This window comes from Crinia signifera, chromosome 3, assembly GCF_055691185.1.
Source record: "Crinia signifera chromosome 3, ASM5569118v1, whole genome shotgun sequence".
NCBI classification, from domain to species: Eukaryota; Metazoa; Chordata; class Amphibia; order Anura; family Myobatrachidae; genus Crinia; species Crinia signifera.
Window position 1 is genome coordinate 217,120,660 of NC_139219.1, and position 17,855 is coordinate 217,138,514.

The window sequence follows — 17,855 nt, forward strand, 5'->3', positions numbered from 1 at the left end:
GGGATGTACATCTCTGCAAATTTGGCACTGAAATGATCAATGACCGGCCTGACTTTGAATAGCCGGTCAAAGGTGGGATCATCTCTGGGTGGGCACTGTGCATTATCGTTGTAATGCAAAAATTTAAGGATCATCTCAAAACGAGCCCGAGTCATGGCCATACGGTAAAATGGGGTGCTGTACAGAACATCTGTACTCCAATATTGCCTAATTTCTGGCTTTTTTACTATGCCCATATGAAACACCAGACCCCAAAACGTCATCATCTCTACTGCATCTACAGGGGTCCACCTAGCAAATGATGACATGGGGTTTTGAGCAATAAACTGCTGGGCATATAAATTAGTTTGGTCCACCATTAAATTTATAAAATCATCAGAGAAAAATAATTTGAAAAAGTCAATTTCTCTGAGACCTGTGGAATCAAATTGGATTCCTGGCATGGCCAAAAACTCAGGAACCTGGGGCTCAAAATTGTCTGGTGGTGGGGTCCATACGAGATCAATTATTGGGGGGGGGTCTCAGCTGCTCTACGGGGGCGTCTTTGAGGGGGTCCCTCATCACTAGAGGAGGAAGAGGAGCTTAAGACGAATCCTTTTAATTCCCCGCTTGCCTCACTGGCTGTGTCAGAGTCAGAGGCAAGCATGGCATATGCCTCCTCCGCTGAATACATTCTTCTGGATGACTGGGATGACATTTGGGATGCCATTTTTATTTTTGTGTTACTGGTAGTGAAATGTTTCAACACGTGTATAGTGTAGGGGGGGGTACAAACTTTATTTCAACCCGGGGGGTTAGTAGTGTGTAGTGTGTATGTAGTGCAGAAAAAAAAAATACTTTATACAGGAATTTGATCCCAATAAAAAAAAAAAAAATTGAAGGGGTTAAAAAAAAAAAAAAAGGTCCTGCGCCAAAAATTGAGCACAGATGTTGGTCAGTAACGTCCGTCACTGAACAGCGCTCAAAGGCAACAGGAATTTGATCAAAAAAAAATAAAAAATAGATCAACCCTGTGCCGAAAAAGCTGATCAGTGATGTACGTCACTGATCAGCGCACAGTGGCCACAGGACACCCACAAAATCACAGTGTGTGTAAAAAAAAAAATTAAAAAAAGACCCCACAGCACCCTCAAAAAAAAAAAAAGGTGATCAGTGAGGGGCAGCAGGTGCACAACCTTTGGTGCAACTGACAGTGCAACTGGCAGCAACTGACAGGTATATATAAAAAAAAAAACCTCTGCACCCCCAAAAAGTTGCTGATCACCTCAGATATAGTGATCAGCACAAAAGGCGGGGGCAGCAGACCCAAAATATAGCACTCTCTATCACTCTCTGTCACTATCTCTCTCTATCTCTCACTATCTATCACTCTATGACACTGCAGCAGCAGCACTGACAGTTATATATATGAAAAATAACCCCTGCACCCCCAAAAAGTTGCTGGGGGTGCACAAAAGGGGGGCAGCAGACACAAAATATAGCAGTCTCTATCACTCTCTGTCACTATCTCTCTCTATCTCTCACTCTATGACACTGCAGCAGCAGTACTGACAGGTATATATATATATAAAAAAAAAACCTGCGCCCCCAAAAAGTTGCTGATCAGTTAATTTATACTGATCAGCACAAAAGGGGGGGCAGCAGTCAGTTATATAAAAAATATATAGCACAATCTGTCACTATCTCTCTATCTCTCTCTCTCTCTCTCTATCTCTCTATCTATAACTCGATGACACTGCAGCAGCACAACACAGCACAGGAAGTCACAAGAAGTAGCAAGATCCAGGCAGTGATCAGGTAAGTATTTTGCAAGGTTCAGGTCAGTATACTGCGGCAGCTAGGCACGGTGACCGCACTGCACGCAATTCCAGACCGGAATGGCGTCTGCAGTGCAGTCACCGTTAGTTTAAACCCCCCTCCATGGCTGTGATTGGTTCGTCGGTCCGACGAACCAATCACGGCCTTTGGGGGCGGGGTGAGGTGGGGTGACACCAGTGTCACCCTTACACCCCGCGGTGATTGGTGCTGTACTTTACAGCACCAATCACCTCCGATCCCTGTGTCACCGGCGAACGTTATTCGCCGGTGACACAGAAAACGCTGTGAATGGCTGTTCACACTTAACAGCCAATCACAGCGATCGCCGACGGGGGGGCGGCATCGCAGCCCCCCCTGGGCATGCAGGGACATGTCTGCTGTCAGGGACAGCAGACATCGTCCCTCTGTCCCCGCGTCTATAGACGCGGGGACAGTTTAAAGTCATGACGTATATATACGTCATGTGTCGGGAAGTACATCCCGGCCATGACGTGTATATATACGTCAAATGTCGGGAAGGGGTTAAAGTGAAATTGTCTCTATACATTAGGATTCAATTTTGAAGGATTCAGGATTATTCATTCATTAAGAACCAGCACCTCAGTGATCTGTACCTACTGTATTTGTTTTAATCGATTTCTTAGTTCATTTATAAAGAATGCATCTTGTGGTATATGAATTGTAACATAGGTTTCATTTTTACAGGAACTTTCCTTTTATGTGAAAACACTGATTATTTTCTTTTTTCCAACTAGAACATAGAGTCTCGGTTAAAGGTGTCACTTCCCAGTGATCTCGGGGCAGCTCTGACAGACGGTGTGGTTTTGTGTCATTTAGCCAATCATGTTCGGCCAAGATCAGTGTCTAGTATTCATGTTCCTTCACCAGCTGTTGTAAGTATTTAGTGTCCTATGTCACTTTATGTGCACCTATGACTAGCAAGAAGTTAAAGCTTTCTCATCAGTACAAATCTATGCCTCTCTTCATTAGCCCAAGCTCACAATGGCAAAATGCCGGAGAAATGTGGAAAACTTCCTGGAAGCCTGCAAGAAAATTGGTGTTCCCCAGGTACAATTTTCTGAACGGTGTTTCCTACTTATGTATCCTAGTGTATGACAAAGTAAATCCACCTTTTCATGTTACACAAATACTCTGCAGTTAGGGGACAGATCATTCTATAGATGCCCAACTACTTCCACCTATTCCTTTACCAACAATATTCCTATGTCTTTAACGTCTGTTCGCTTACCACTATTTCTCTGAGGACTGTGTATTGCTTTCCCACTTGTCTCACCGACACTGTCAAATTTTCCCATAATCGTAGCACACATTGTAGTGTCTTCTGCCTACCATGCCCTCAGTACAGCACTTATAATTCATTCTGACCAGATTGCACATGCAATGCATACTCATGTTGTTTTTTTATTTTTATTTATAGCTGTAAGTCCTCTACTCTTTGTTAAAGGTGCCCAGGGTTAATGAATAAAGCATTAATGGAAATCCTTATTATAATATTTAGCAAGGTTTATAAGACACAAGTTAAATTCAGTCTTGGTTATCTGTGCTATTTGCCTGGATGCATTCATTCCCTGACTCCCCTTACACTACTGTATTCTAATAATATGAGAAGTCCATATAGGGATCCAAGAACACTGCTTTATTGCCCCTTTCCTGCCGCTCCACTTGTCTTAGTTTTTGTATCAGTAATGATGGGGGAAATTGAATAGGATGAGAGATTCAGAAAGTGAGAGATTTGGTAAGAAATCTCCAGGTCTTTTAAAGCGGCAATCATTTACACGGCAAAATCAGTTTGATTTTGCCATGTAAATGATTGCCGCTTTAAAAAAACTGGAGATTCCTTCCTAAATCTCTCACTTTCTGAATCTCTCATCCTATTAAATTTCACCCAATGTCTCTAACTGCATGTTGGTGGTTGCATGTCTGACTCTGCATTTCTGTTTTTCCCTTATTGCTCCGCCCCCTCTGGACAGGACAAAGTTTGTCTACCTTCAGACATTCTTCAGCTAAACCTCTACAGCATTAAGGGAACTCTGGAATGTCTCCTCTCCTTTGGAGAAGGCTCACGGGCACCCATTCTTTCCTACCACCTACTGGGCTTTGTGGTTTTTTACTGCACCCTTATGCTTCTCCTCTTCCTGCTCTATCATTGGTTTCTTGCCTTCTGGACATAGGCATGAAGAGACCAGGGGAAGCACCTGTATAACCTTGTGGCTGGGTGTAATCTTATAGAAACCCCTTTATCCTGTGAAGCACAATGTCACTTATGTTTTCACTATGAATTAAACTGGGGTCTTGGTCAAGTGATGATCATCTGTCAAGGATGCAAATACTAGGACTCCACAGCTGTGACTTACTGCAGTATGTGTTTAACAATGTCCTAGTGCAGGCATTCCCAACCACGGTCCTCAAGGCACACCAACAGTGCATGTTTTAGTGATTTCCAGGCTTCATCACAGATGGTTTAATCAGAATCCCTCAGATACTAATGAAGTCACCTGTGCTCAAGCCTGGATATCTACAGAACCTGCACTGTTGGTGTGCCTTGAGGACCGTGGTTGGGAATGCCTGTCCTAGGCAAATACAGTCTAATTTCCATGCTTATAAGTAGTAATATAAAAATGAGGCAAAATTAAAAAAAAAAACATATATAATTTTCTTTCTTCCACCTCTGCCACACATTATAGGAGAGTCTCATAGCATTGCAAAACAGATCTGATAGACAAAGCTTAAAAGTCCTATACACACTGACCAATTTTTTTAAAATATTTTTTGAAGGGCTCTTCTGAGCTATATTGTTTTGCTTTTTTTAAAAACATTTAGTGCATACGCTCAAAATGATTGACTATGCGCTCTCCCACGCATCATTAGCGACCCCCCCCCCCCCCCTCCTCCCCTGCCTGTCATCAGCAACTGCATGCACAGCTGCAGACCCGGTAATGTCACTGAACAATATTGTTCAGTGTGTATGCACTATATTGTTTGTCCAATGGCACCGTCGATATGGTTAACTAGTTAACCATATCGGCGGTGCTGCTAATCACCTAGTTTGTGCAGGGCTTACTGCTGAGTAGCTGAGAAGGAAGTTGATGAGGGTTCTGTAGACCATTTCTTAAAGCTTGCTGCACTCTTCATGGCCTTTAAGTTCAGGCAGTCAGATGCTAATCGTTATTCCTTTTCAAAAGTTGTTTATGCTCATACAGGACACCTAATACCAAAAGCTGATCGGTGTGACTTCTTTAGCAGAAAGCCTAATGAGGAAAACTGTTGTTTATTTGCACATCTAATTAGACCTAATATAGTAACTTGTTTACCTATCCAGGCCTAGGTCTCATTAAGAGCTTGCAATATATAAATGCTACTCTCTTCATTAGGCTTCTGAATTAGTGATTAGACTTCGGTGCTATATTATATTTTTATGAGTGCCTTTTTAATCTCGGTTTATAAATTCTGCAGTCTATTGAAGACTTGTCAGGATGAAGTGAGGGAGATGGGACAGTCACTTAGGTGGGCAGCCTATAAAAAAAAAAAAAAAAAAAAATCCTGTGGTATTACATGTGACCACCATAGACAAGTCTATGCCTTGTACAACAGTATAACACTGCAGCTTGGTCTCTGATCCATTTTACATACATTGGGCGAGATTCACCAAACTGAAAATGCTGTAAAACCCCAGTTTTCTGGGTTTTTACCGCATTTCCATATGCAGCAAAGCCCCACCACCGGGGCTTCACTGCGGGGGGGGGGGTGGTGGTGTTACGCCAGTTCTAGATGGCGTAACCCCATGGAAGCCTATGGACTTCCCTTTGCGTCCCCCGCTGATCAGCGCCGCACCCCCCTCACCTGTGTCCGGGCAGCCTCCTGACTGCTGCCCGGACCAGTGACCTCCTCCTCCCTGCACCTCTTCTGAGTGCAGGCAGGAGGAAATGGAGCACCCACACAGCGGGTAAGGGTGCAGGCAGGGAGGGGGGACCCGCTTCACATCGCCGGCCTTCGCCTTGGCGTTAATAATCGCATATGTTAATGCATATGCGATTATTAACAATGCGAATGCCGGCGATGTACAGCAGGGGTTATTAGTGAATCCCGCCCACTATATCCTGAGCTTGCATGCACAGCAGTATTTCGCCCTGCACATCATACAAGGTATACATACACATTTGTTATTCTGCAGGGTCTTGCATAAGGGAGCCATATCCCCACTTTGAATGTGTGTACTGTGGAAACAGAATTGTAAGCTGGCTGATTTCTTTGTAACCAATGATGTCACTGATACAAATGTGCTGTGATAGTGATGATAGCTACTTTCACAGTGTAGACGTGGCCCCGCTGAATACAAGAGTAGGCTTGACTCTGATTTGGAAGTTAAGAAAAATTATCAAGTAACTGTGCACCTTGGCAAAACCATGTTACCCGGCAGATGTAACATGCCGAGAGAGTTAGATTTGGGTATAGAATATTAAAATTGGAACCTAAACTAGAGTGTAAAAATAAAGCTTTTTAACATATCTGAGCTGTATCCAAAAGGAACCAGTGTTTACCCTGCACTGGAACAATATAAATGTATTTGCTCCTCTTGCGTTGCAAAAAGGTATTTTCCAGACGGAAAGTTACTTACTGTTTTTGCAATAACGGGTTTTGAGGCATTAAGGGCAAGTGTCAGAAAAAGCTCAGTGCAGAACACCAGAAGAAGTCCTGGTGTTCTGCACTGATGCTAAAATATACTTTGTCCATCTTTCACTCCCTACTGGGCCTTTCATTCTTTTGCATTTTATATGTCACTTCCACTGCTGAGATCTCGCCATTTATGTACAAAAAGCTGCAGGTAAACAATGCTCCTAATACCTTATGCATTAAGGGATTTACATTTACATTTTTTCCACTTGAGCTATCAAGTTTCAATTGTGATCTAGTATTTTCAGAATTGATTTAGATTTACTTTTTTTAAATTGTCTACATTAAATAATTTTGTATTATTATTATGATTAATATTGTGGGGCTCAAATACCTTTTTTGTATAATTTTCTAATCCCAGTGGCAGACTTCCATCTTTTTATGTTTTTGTTTTTAAATGTAGTTTTAATGGCTAAAGGGCTTGTATGACATTGCAGCACTATGTGCAGTGATGCCACGATCCAATGCAAAAAATAAAATAGCCATAAACTTTGGTCTCTCATCTGAGTTTTGGCAGTGGATTATACTTGCCAAATGAACACGGTAAATGACATCAAAGTCCCTATTTGCACTCAGTGTAGGGATGCTTTTCATTGTGAAAAGTATTGAAGTATTTAGTAGGTGTAGCAATCATCCCTTTTGATGATAATCCCTGCCTCCATTAAGTAAGTATAAAGCAGTGCTCCACCTATGCATAAAAGTTGATTCAGCTCCTGTTAAAACACTGTGGAGTCTGCACAAAGCAAAGTGCTGCAGACAGGGTAACACTGTGTACAATTTGAAAGAGGTAGAGCATAGGCTAGAAATACCCTTACCTTCATAATAGTGTCTGCTGCTTAGCGCAACCAACACGATTTGATGACAAACTGTACTACATATGCCAAAGTGCGGCTCAAAAGTACCTTATTGTATTAGCAGATAATGAAGAGTAATAATAAAAAAAAAAATATTTCTCCAGCTGGACTCAGTTGCTTTACAGACCTCAGAGACACCTTACAATGTACAAACAGTTAGAATTATAACAAGCCTAGAGACCAAAACAAGCAGACACTTTGGGTAATAACTTCCATGATTAACCAGGGGAAGGAAAGGGGACTTTTAGCGCCTGAGAAACAAGAGGTTTAATTGAACACTCCTGTCGGCTGCAGTCCCAAGTACAGCTCTTGTTGGCTTACCATAGACACAGAATTAAGAGAGAGAAAGAATGGGCTGCGCCAGCAGGGGAATGATCGAACACCATAAAATAAGTACAAGAATATTATTTTTAAATAAATGGAAAAACAATTTAATAATTAAATAGTAAATATAAATCAACTAAAAAATTCATTTACATAATACAACATACATATGATTAATACGGCACACTGGGGGATAGTGGATGAAGTAACTGTGTGGGCAGACAGATCTAGTTTGTAATATCAGTCCAACTATGTTAAAAAAAATATTATATTCAGTTAATGTCCCAGAAAAGGTGTGAACTGAGTGCCCCCAGGTCTCACCAAATCCAGACACTATGTGAAGCTGAAATATGCTTTTTGTGGCTGTATGGAAGTATTTAAATCCAAAAAATAAATATTGTATCCTTTACCTGGCGCACGTGGTGGAGCAGCATGAAAGGCTATCCACAATGTTGGAATAACTGATAATGTATGAGCGCGCTCTGCTGTAAGATGTAGGTTCAGTTTATTTTACAATGCATCCTGCCGCAGTGTCGGCACCAAAAGCCGGAATCGTAGGCAAGGAGGTAGACTGCGGCTTGCTGCAATGGGAGTGCAGCCGGGCTTGCTGCATTAGCCGTGCACCTCGCTGTTCAGGGGAATCCTCACTGTCCTTTGATGGCTACAATTCCCCCGGAGCATAGAATAGGGCGAGGGGGTTTAACAACACAAGATATGTGTGCGTTACAGTGGCGCTGCCAACAATTATCCCACCACCTCTCTAAGTATACAGTACTTTCCTTTTTTGCAATGCTTGATGGATGGTATAATTTTACTTTCTCTGAAACTCAAAATAGAACAACATAGTGCAAAGTAACGTTTGTAAAAGGTACAATCATTTTTGTTCCTCTATATGCACTCACATGCAGTCTAGAAATGACAGCTTTGAGATCCTCTTATTAGGGCCAATAATGTTGTTCAGGTTCCTCCCTTGTATTTATATTCCGTCAACTCTGGGGAACTCAAAGTGAAAGGACACTAAAAAAAAAATTTTTTATTTTTAAATGTTGTAAAGATGGAATTGCACTATGTCCTTTCACTTTGAGTTCCCCAGAGTTGACGGACTATAAATACAAGGGAGGAACCTGAACAACATTATTGGTCCTAATAAAATTGTACCTTTTACAAACATTACTTTGCACTATGTTGTTCTATTTTGAGTTTCAGAGAAAGTAAAAGTAAACCATCCATCAAGCAGTGCTAAAAAGAAATTACTGTATACTTAGAGAGGTGGTGGGATAACTGTTGGCAGCACCACGGTAACGCACATATCTTGTTTTATTGTATTGTCTTCGTTGGGTATTGGTGTAACCTCTAGCGTGTCACGGGCAGCAGCCAGAAGGTTTGCGCAATATTTTTACACAAATTCTGAAAGAACGAGTGGGTTTAAAGGCGAGGATGGCTTGTTTTCGGGGATCCTCACCAAAAGCAAGCCATCCTCGCCATAAAAAACCCTCACCGGCCGCATTGAATTACACCCCTAGGACTAGGGTCCTAAGAAAAGAGTCCGCTCCATGTATCATGCATCTCAGTACTAATACATTTTGAAGGAAGCCACCTGTCTAACAATGTAATTATCCTTTTTAATGTTCAGAAAAATCATTACCTCAGCTGAGGTTTGAAACATGACTGCTGTGATGTCAGTGTTTATACAGATATCAGACATGACTATAAATAACAATATAGCAGCAGAACCTGGAAGGGCAGACAGCTTATTTTTTATGTAGTTCACATACAGTGGGGCAAAAAAGTATTTAGTCAGCCACCAATTGTGCAAGTTCTCCCACTTAAAAAGATGAGAGAGGCCTGTAATTTTCATCATAGGTATACCTCAACTATGAGAGACAAAATGAGGAAAAAAAAACCAGAAAATGACATTGTCTGATTTTTAAAGAATTTATTTGCAAATTATGGTGGAAAATAAGTATTTGGTCAATAACAAAAGTTCATCTCAGTACTTTGTTATATACCCTTTGTTGGCAATGACAGAGGTCAAACGTTTTCTGTAAGTCTTCACAAGGTTTTCACAAACTGTTGCTGGTATTTTGGCCCATTCCTCCATGCAGATCTCCTCTAGAGCAGTGATGTTTTGGGGCTGTCGCTGGGCAACACGGACTTTCAACTCCCTCCAAAGATTTTCTATGGGGTTGAGATCTGGAGACTGGCTCGGCCACTCCAGGACCTTGAAATGCTTCTTACGAAGCCACTCCTTTGTTACCCGGGCAGTGTGTTTGGGATCGTTGTCATGCTGAAAGACCCAGCCACGTTTCATCTTCAATGCCCTTGCTGATGGAAGGAGGTTTTCACTCAAAATCTGACGATACATGGCCCCATTCATTCTTTCCTTTACACGGAGCAGTCGTCCTGGTCCCTTTGCAGAAAAACAGCCCCAAAGCATGATGTTTCCACCCCCATGCTTTACAGTAGGTATGGTGTTCTTTGGATGCAACTCAGCATTCTTTCTCCTCCAAACACGACGAGTAGAGTTGTTACCAAAAAGTTCTATTTTGGTTTCATCTGACCATATGACATTCTCCCAATCCTCTTCTGGATCATCCAAATGCTCTCTAGCAAACTTCAGACAGGCCTGCACATGTACTGCCTTTAGCAGGGGGACACGTCTGGCACTGCAGGATTTGAGTCCCTGGCGGCGTAGTGTGTTACTGATGGTAGCCTTTGTTACTTTGGTCCCAGCTCTCAGCAGGTCATTCACTAGGTCCCCCCGTGTGGTTCTGGGATTTTTGATCACCGTTCTTGTGATCATTTTGACCCCACGGGGTGAGATCTTGCGGGGAGCCCCAGATCGAGGGAGACTATCAGTGGTCTTGTATGCCTTCCATTTCCTAATAATTGCTCCCACAGTTGATTTCTTCACACCAAGCTGCTTACCTATTGCAGATTCAGTCTTCCCAGCCTGGTGCAGGTCTACAATTTTGTTTCTGGTGTCCTTTGACAGCTCTTTGCTCTTGGCCATAGTGGAGTTTGGAGTGTGACTGTTTGAAGTGTTGGACAGGTGTCTTTTATATAGATAAAGAGTTCAAACAGGTGTCATTAATACAGGTAACGAGTGGAGGACAGAGGAGCCTCTTACAGAAGAAGTTACAGGTCTGTGAGAGCAAGAAATCTTGCTTGTTTGTTTTTGACCAAATACTTATTTTCCACCATAATTTGCAAATAAATTCTTTAAAAATCAGACAATGTCATTTTCTGGATTTTTTTTCCTCATTTTGTCTCTCATAGTTGAGGTATACCTATGATGAAAATTACAGGCCTCTCTCATCTTTTTAAGTGGGAGAACTTGCACAATTGGTGGCTGACTAAATACTTTTTTGCCCAACTGTATAAGAGCATTGTAGCCATGCAGATAAACAAAAGATTTATTGCATGCAGTGTTCACTAGCAAGGTGTGAAATTGCCTGTATCTGTAGTATAACGCTATGTTTCTTAGCACTAACAGCGGGCTGAAACACAGAAAGTGACATAATGTATGGTTTTTTGTGCCTTACTTGTCCTAACCTCAGAATCCCAATGCATTGTTATAGTACAGAGAGTACGGTGAGGTCTTAGTAGAATGAGACCTGAAGCATGAGAAGGAGTGTAGTGCAGGATACTAGTGTGTGAAGAGTGAAATGCAGAGCAGTTACAGTATGTCCAATGTTTTCTTCTGCATATCTTTTGCCAATTGCACTTTTGTGTTTCTGCTGAACTTTTCTAAATAAATTTTGCTACAGACTTTACAAGAGTGTCTTCTATTCTTTGCTCCTGCTTTCTCCCCTCTGCATGTGGATAACATTCCCTTCTCTTGCATTTTCCTTTATGCTCTTACATTTTGTTCTGCTGGCTACACCAATTTCCTTGAAATCTCCTTCATAAGCACTTCATCCTGTCACACAAGCCCCCTCACAGTATACCCTTATCACTCCATTAATTAAGTTTTTTTTTTTTAATTCTGGTATTGAATACATTTATTTTGTCATTGGCTATTCATTTTTATTTTGTTTGTATTTAGTTTCTTTGTTTTTGTTTCCCTTCCCCCATTGCTTCCATTTACAGGACCGTCTGTGTCTGCCTCCTCACATCCTTGAAGAGACCGGATTGTTGCAAGTTGCAGGAACAGTTCAGGCATTGTTGGACCTTGCCCCTCCCAAACTCCTCTCCCCAACCACTGTGTGAACACCTCAATATAGCCCCAGGATCCTCATTTTGTGCACTTCTTCTGCATCCCACTTTCCACTAATGAGGGGTCCGCAGATCACAAGCACACCGGACGTTTCACGCAAATTCTCCATTATGTCCACGACAAGTTTTAGATTAATTTCAGAGAAATATCATATATACACCCATATATTTGCATTGGTTACACACATAGACTATTCCCTTTTGGCTTGTACATCTTAAAAGCAGGTCCAGAAATGTGGGCTGTAAGGACACATGGAAGCAGTGCAATATGAGACTGATGTGTATTTTACCCCAAACAGACAAGATGGGTAGTAGTTTTCTAAACCATGCAAAGAAAACAAGTTATTTATTTTCTCTGTTTCAACCTCCGCTGGTGAGGTCCTTCACATACTACAGCCAGATGGAGAAACAAAGATTGCCATGTGCCTGAGGAAATGTAACCAGCCGCTATATGGTCGGCTAGGACAACTTGGCTCGCAAATGCTAAACCAAGTTTTGCTGATACAAATTGAAGGTAATCTGCACTATTGCACACTTCTGGGGGAGGCTAAGATCATAAATATTGCAGCTTGGTTCATCTGAATGGGGCAGACAAAATAAGAGATTGACTATGCATGAAATCTTCCCATGGTGTTGTAGCAATAACTGACACTGATACACATACATCTCCAGGAGTAGGTTTTCATAATGTTCTTACAGCATTTGAAAGAGCGTTTATTTGTCAGGATTGACGAGTTAGTGGTCACTTTTGGGTTGTTTTTATTTATGACTTTATTTATTTTGTTCTTATTTTTAAGCTTTTATGACCAGTCATGATGGACACAATAACAAGAAGGAGGGGCAATTACTTAGCATTTAGTATTAGCAGTCATTGTGTTCTGGTAATCTAGTCTCCTGTAAGAAAATGAATAGCATCTTAAATTTACTTTTATTCAAAAAGTCCTATTTTGTACAGTTGGCTAAAAAATAAACATGGCCAGAATGTTTGCAGGGATAATGCATGACAACGTTTTACGTAGGACTTTAACGCAAATATGTTTGTTTAACCTTTTGCAAAAGCTCTCAAGCTCAGAGATGATACGCTGTACACCTAGCAGTAGTCACACTCAGATTATAGGGTATATTCACTGGGCTCGGCGAGGGGAGGTTGTACAACAAGGATGGCTTTTTTATAGTGAGGAAAAGCCGTACAGCCGGCCGCTCGCAGTATTCTATGTACCGGGAAAATCCTTGCCGCCAGATGGTGGTGAGGATTACCTGGAATGGTGTGGTTCCCAGCAAATGCAGGGAGCCCACTGCATATAGTAGCAAGCCTCGCCGATTTGATGGCCGCACTCACTGTTTCCATCTTGCCTCAGGGAGCAGGCAAGGTAGAAATGGTGAATGAAGTGGGGTAAATTGAATACTGACCCGCGAGCTATCGGCACTGCTTTCCGACATAGCTTGTATTAGGCATTGAATATAGCCCTATACGTGACAGACTTTTCTGTAAGCAACTACTGTAGATCCCCTGAAAAATGTGTCCTGTTTATAATCCTTGATTTGTATAATGGTTTTCCTCTACAGTATATAGCATTGGTTAGGGTCATATTATCCTCTCTCTTTTTTTAGAACATAATTGTAATGACCAGGATGTGAGTGATCGCTCATTTTCTTGGTTTTCAGACAGAGTTTCGGTTTTGTAATTTAGATGAACAGCTTTCATGTTTTCTGCCAGAACATTAATATAAACATATGTGACTGGCTGGCAATCTACCTTTTTATCATCCAGCTCCTGGGGTGCACGGAACAATAAATGATCGTGTCTCTAAGATACGGCACTTCAAAGAGCAGACCACACACATAGGAGGGTATTCAAATGTTGGTCTGTTTTTTTTTTTTTTTTCCACGCCTATTCTCCCTTTTTTTTCACAACATTTATATGTCGTGATTTTAGTTTGCTATTCAATTCTTCCTCGTCTTTTAAAAGTTGACAGTTTTTTAAACATCTTTTACTTCACAGTCATTTTCATTGCGATTCGTATTCAAATGTTTGGTGATAAGTTTCACGCCTTTTAATAGTCGTCTAAAACTGGTCAGTTTCTCAACAATTTATTCACCTGGGTGTCAGGTGGTGATAAGTGTTATTTTGTTTATTTATTTTTTTAAATGAATGGCTTATTTAATGAAATTTCCTTTTTTATAAGGAGTTAAGGATAAACTTTAAAAATAATAAAATGCAATAGAGCAGGGGTTCTCAAACTCTGTCCCCAGGACCCCACACAGCTCACATTTTACTCATTGACACATTTTTAAAGATCCACAGGTGGAGCTAATTTACTTGTGATTCTGTGAGGAGACTTGGAAAACATGCACTGTGTGGGGTCCTGAGGACCGAGTTTGAGAACCTGTGTAAAAGAGTATAGACAAGATTCCCCCCACCGGCAAAACGCGTATGGGTTTTTGGGTCGACCACTGAAGTTCAACAGGGCTTAGGTCGACACTTGGAAAAGGTCAACATGGTTAAGGTTGTCAGGGTCAAAAGGTCGACACATGCATTAGGTCAACAATGGGAAGGTTGACAGTCAAAAGGTTGACCTTTTGACTTTTTTTATGTTGACATACACTAGTCGACATGGACACTGAAAAAGTGCCCTGCGTGTGCTCGCCATGCTTCGGGCTCGGTGCCTCGCTGCACTCAGCATACTATTATAATCTCCCTCCACGCCCTAGTGGATGGTAGGGCATGAAATACCGCCTGTCAGCACAAGTCGGCTAAAAAAAAAAACGTGAAAACCCCATGTCGACACTCCCAATGTCGACCTAATGCTTGTGTCGACATTTTCCATGTTGGCCTAAGCCCTGTTGACCTTCAGTAGTTGACCCAATGCATGTCAAACTTCATAGTGTTGACCTAATGACTGTATACAGGCAACCCCCCCCCCCTCACACACAAGTCTCCCAAGTGTGTGTGTGTGGCAGACTGATCACCCTGGTGGGTCAGAGGCTGACGGTTCCCTGCACAGTGCAGCAGCTCCTCTTCTCTCCTGTGGGCGGTAGGCTCCGGCTCCATGCACAGCGCAGCGGCTTCTATTCGCTCCTGTGGGTGGCAGGCTCTGGCTTCTTGCTCAGCGCAGCAGCTCGTATTCTCTCCTGTGGGCAGCAGGCTCCCTGCACAGCGCAGCGGCTCGTCGTCTCTCCTGTGGGCGTCAGGCTCTGGCTTCCTGCTCAGCGCAGCAGCTAGTCTTCTCTCCTGTGGGCAGCAGGCTCCATGCACAGCGCAGCAGCTCGTCGTCTCTCCTGTGGTCAGGCTCTGGCTCCATGCACAGCGCAGCGGCTAATCTTCTCTCCTGTGGGCGGCAGGCTGCAGCACAAATCCTCTGCTCTTCGTCTTCCCCAGCAGCTCCCGGAATGCTGCTTTTCAGAATCGGGTGTGGTATAGGGTTCCGACAGTCGGGATCCCGACTGGCCGGACTCAGACAGCTTGGCCAGCGCAACAAAGCCCCTTGCGGGCTTGCTACGCTCGCCACCTATTCTATTCTCTCTCTATGGGGGTCGTGGAACCCCACGAGGGAGAATTGCCGGTGGCCGTCAGGAACCAGTCTGTCAGGGTTTTAACAGTCGGGATCCCGACGTCGGGTAAATGACTGTCGGGATCCCGTCCGGCACCCTTCAGAATCACAGTGCAGGACACATGAGGGTGTAGTTGTGCGAGGGAAGTGCGAATTAAATAGCGTCTGCTTAACGGGGTGAGGGGCGCTCTTATAATGGAGACAAACTTGTATGACTGGGCAGAGGGCAGGGTAAAACAGGTGGAACAAAATAGGGAATAAAATAAGAATAAAATGGCACGCAAATAAAATGTATGCAATCCGTGATATAAAAAAAGGGGATAAAATGGGCGTGCGATTAAAAGAGGGGAATAAATGGGCGTGATAAATAAGACAACTTCAGCAGATTAGACGTCTAAAGAAAAAACATTTGAATAGCAAACCCGACCATTACTTCAAAAGACGTCAGATGCGTGAATTTGAAAGGTGTGATAAATATGACGCCCAAAAGTAAACATTTGAATACCCCCCATAGTCTAGTTCAGTTCCTCTAGTCTTCAGGTATTACTTCCCTTCCTCCTTTTATAATTGTTCTGTGTGAGATGACGGTCCTCCCTCCAGTCAGCAAACAGCTTTTTTTTTTTCCACAGGGCCTGCTATGTATCTCTCCTAATTAAGAAAGACCTAAGCAGTGCTGAAGGTGATCAGCATATGTCTTGCTATGTTAGTGTGTTACTATATATAACTTTGTTGGAGTACCAGATAAGTGATCACTACCAAAGTACTATTAGAAATACCAGGACTGTGCAGTAAGTTTCCAGATGCTCAAAAATAATTATACACCATTTAAACAATACCATTTTTGTAAGTTTTGTCCGGAGAAGCATATGCAAATATGCAGTTACTCAAACCACTTGGTGAAGCAGCTGGACTAGTCCAAAGCAGGTATGTCTCCTGCAGTTTCCAGTAACACTGGAAGGGGGACTGTACAGTGGGTGACTAAGCTCCTGGATGCGTTCATGGGCCACAAATCCACCACTTTTCTGGACTTGTGAGCAGGTACATTGTCTGTGGAGAAGGGTATCAAGTTCTTGGACTGCACTTGGTAATGGCTTCCAGCATTTAGGGCAGATATTTGTGTGTGTGTGTTCCAGTTCATAGTTACTGTACAGCTGCTGTATGATAGTACGGTAGTCACATGACCAGTCTTGGCTAAAAAACACCCACTATCTGCTTGGCCATACTGTGCGCCTCCATCTGGAGTGGTCTTTGGATTAAAACTGTACATCCAGGAATCATCACCAATGGTGATCTCCCAGGCAAAGTTTGAGAGGCTGCTATCAAACATGGCCAGCATGTTGCGGCACCAAATCATCTTCAGGCAGCTAATGCGCAAAGCATGCAGAAACCTTGCTTGGGTCAACCCTTTTGTGGAATATCAAGAGGATGAATCCCAATGAGATACCGACCTTCTCTAATTTGGAAAGTGATTTTGGCATCCACCTTAACTATGGCCTATAAGGCATCAAAGCTGAAATTATACAAACAACTCAAACACAGTGGTTCACCCCGGGGTGTTGCTTCCTCCCCAAAAGCAGGTTGCAGTCAGTCAAAACTTCATGCTGGATTCCCAGGATTGGTTTGCACAAATAAACCGTTTGTTTGTACAATTCTAGAAGTATTAAGATTTGTGGAACAGTGGGGCAGATGTACTAACCCCCCCCCCCCCCTAGCGCTTCTCAAATAACGGGTCCCGCTTCTCCTGCATAACGAGGAGAAGCAGGCACCCGTTATTTGCTAATGTATTAACCCCCTGCAAGCCGATAAGGAGAGCCGCTATGCCCAGCGTTAACGGCTCTCCTTATCGGCTCCCCCGGCGTCCCGCGCATGCTCAGTGTGCTTCCCCCTCTACCCGGCTCTAATGGGCATGCGCGAGATCTCGCAAAAACCGTGATATCTCCTGCGCAGCCCGAGCCAGAAGCAGGGCTAGCATTGTCCCCGCAGTGGGGGACAGGACAACGCTAGCCCTGAGCTGGTGGGGGGCTGTTAATACATCGCCCCGGCCGCTAAACACTGGGGGGGATTGCAGGGGACAGCCCCGCCGAGCGTAACTCGGCAGGCTGTCACTAGCGCACATTAGGTGCGCTAGTAATACATTAGGAAAATCGTAATCCCCCCCCAGTTAACCAGCGTTAAGTGCATTTCTGCACTTAACGCTGGTTCATACATCTGCCCCAGTGGGTGGAAATAGTGGGTGGTTTGTGTCTACATACAGTATGTACTGCACATCCAGAAAATTACTGCACACCCTTCCTAATGTGGCATTTGGCCAAAATAAACTAAAACTGTAAATTCACTTTTAAAATTATATCTTGATTCAATACGAGCAAAATAAAAAAATATATTGAGAGTGATCTTC

General features: G+C 42.9%; 1 protein-coding gene across 7 annotated transcripts in view; it reads left to right on the plus strand.

Moving 5' to 3' along the window:
* LRCH3 (leucine rich repeats and calponin homology domain containing 3) overlaps positions 1-16,290 on the plus strand; it is a 99,472-nt gene extending 83,182 nt beyond the window's left edge. For 5 of the 7 annotated variants that reach the window (XM_083177438.1, XM_083177442.1, XM_083177440.1 and 2 more), the window contains 3 exons: positions 2,574-2,711; positions 2,809-2,886; positions 3,810-4,139. In XM_083177438.1, the coding sequence (XP_083033564.1) occupies positions 2,574-2,711; positions 2,809-2,886; positions 3,810-4,010 (417 nt within the window). In that variant the 3' untranslated portion in view covers positions 4,011-4,139. Of the gene's footprint in view, positions 1-2,573; positions 2,712-2,808; positions 2,887-3,809; positions 4,140-11,780 lie in introns of those variants that run through there. The other 2 variants (XM_083177441.1, XM_083177444.1) reach the window with 1 other exon arrangement.
* The last annotated feature ends 1,565 nt before the right edge of the window (positions 16,291-17,855 follow it).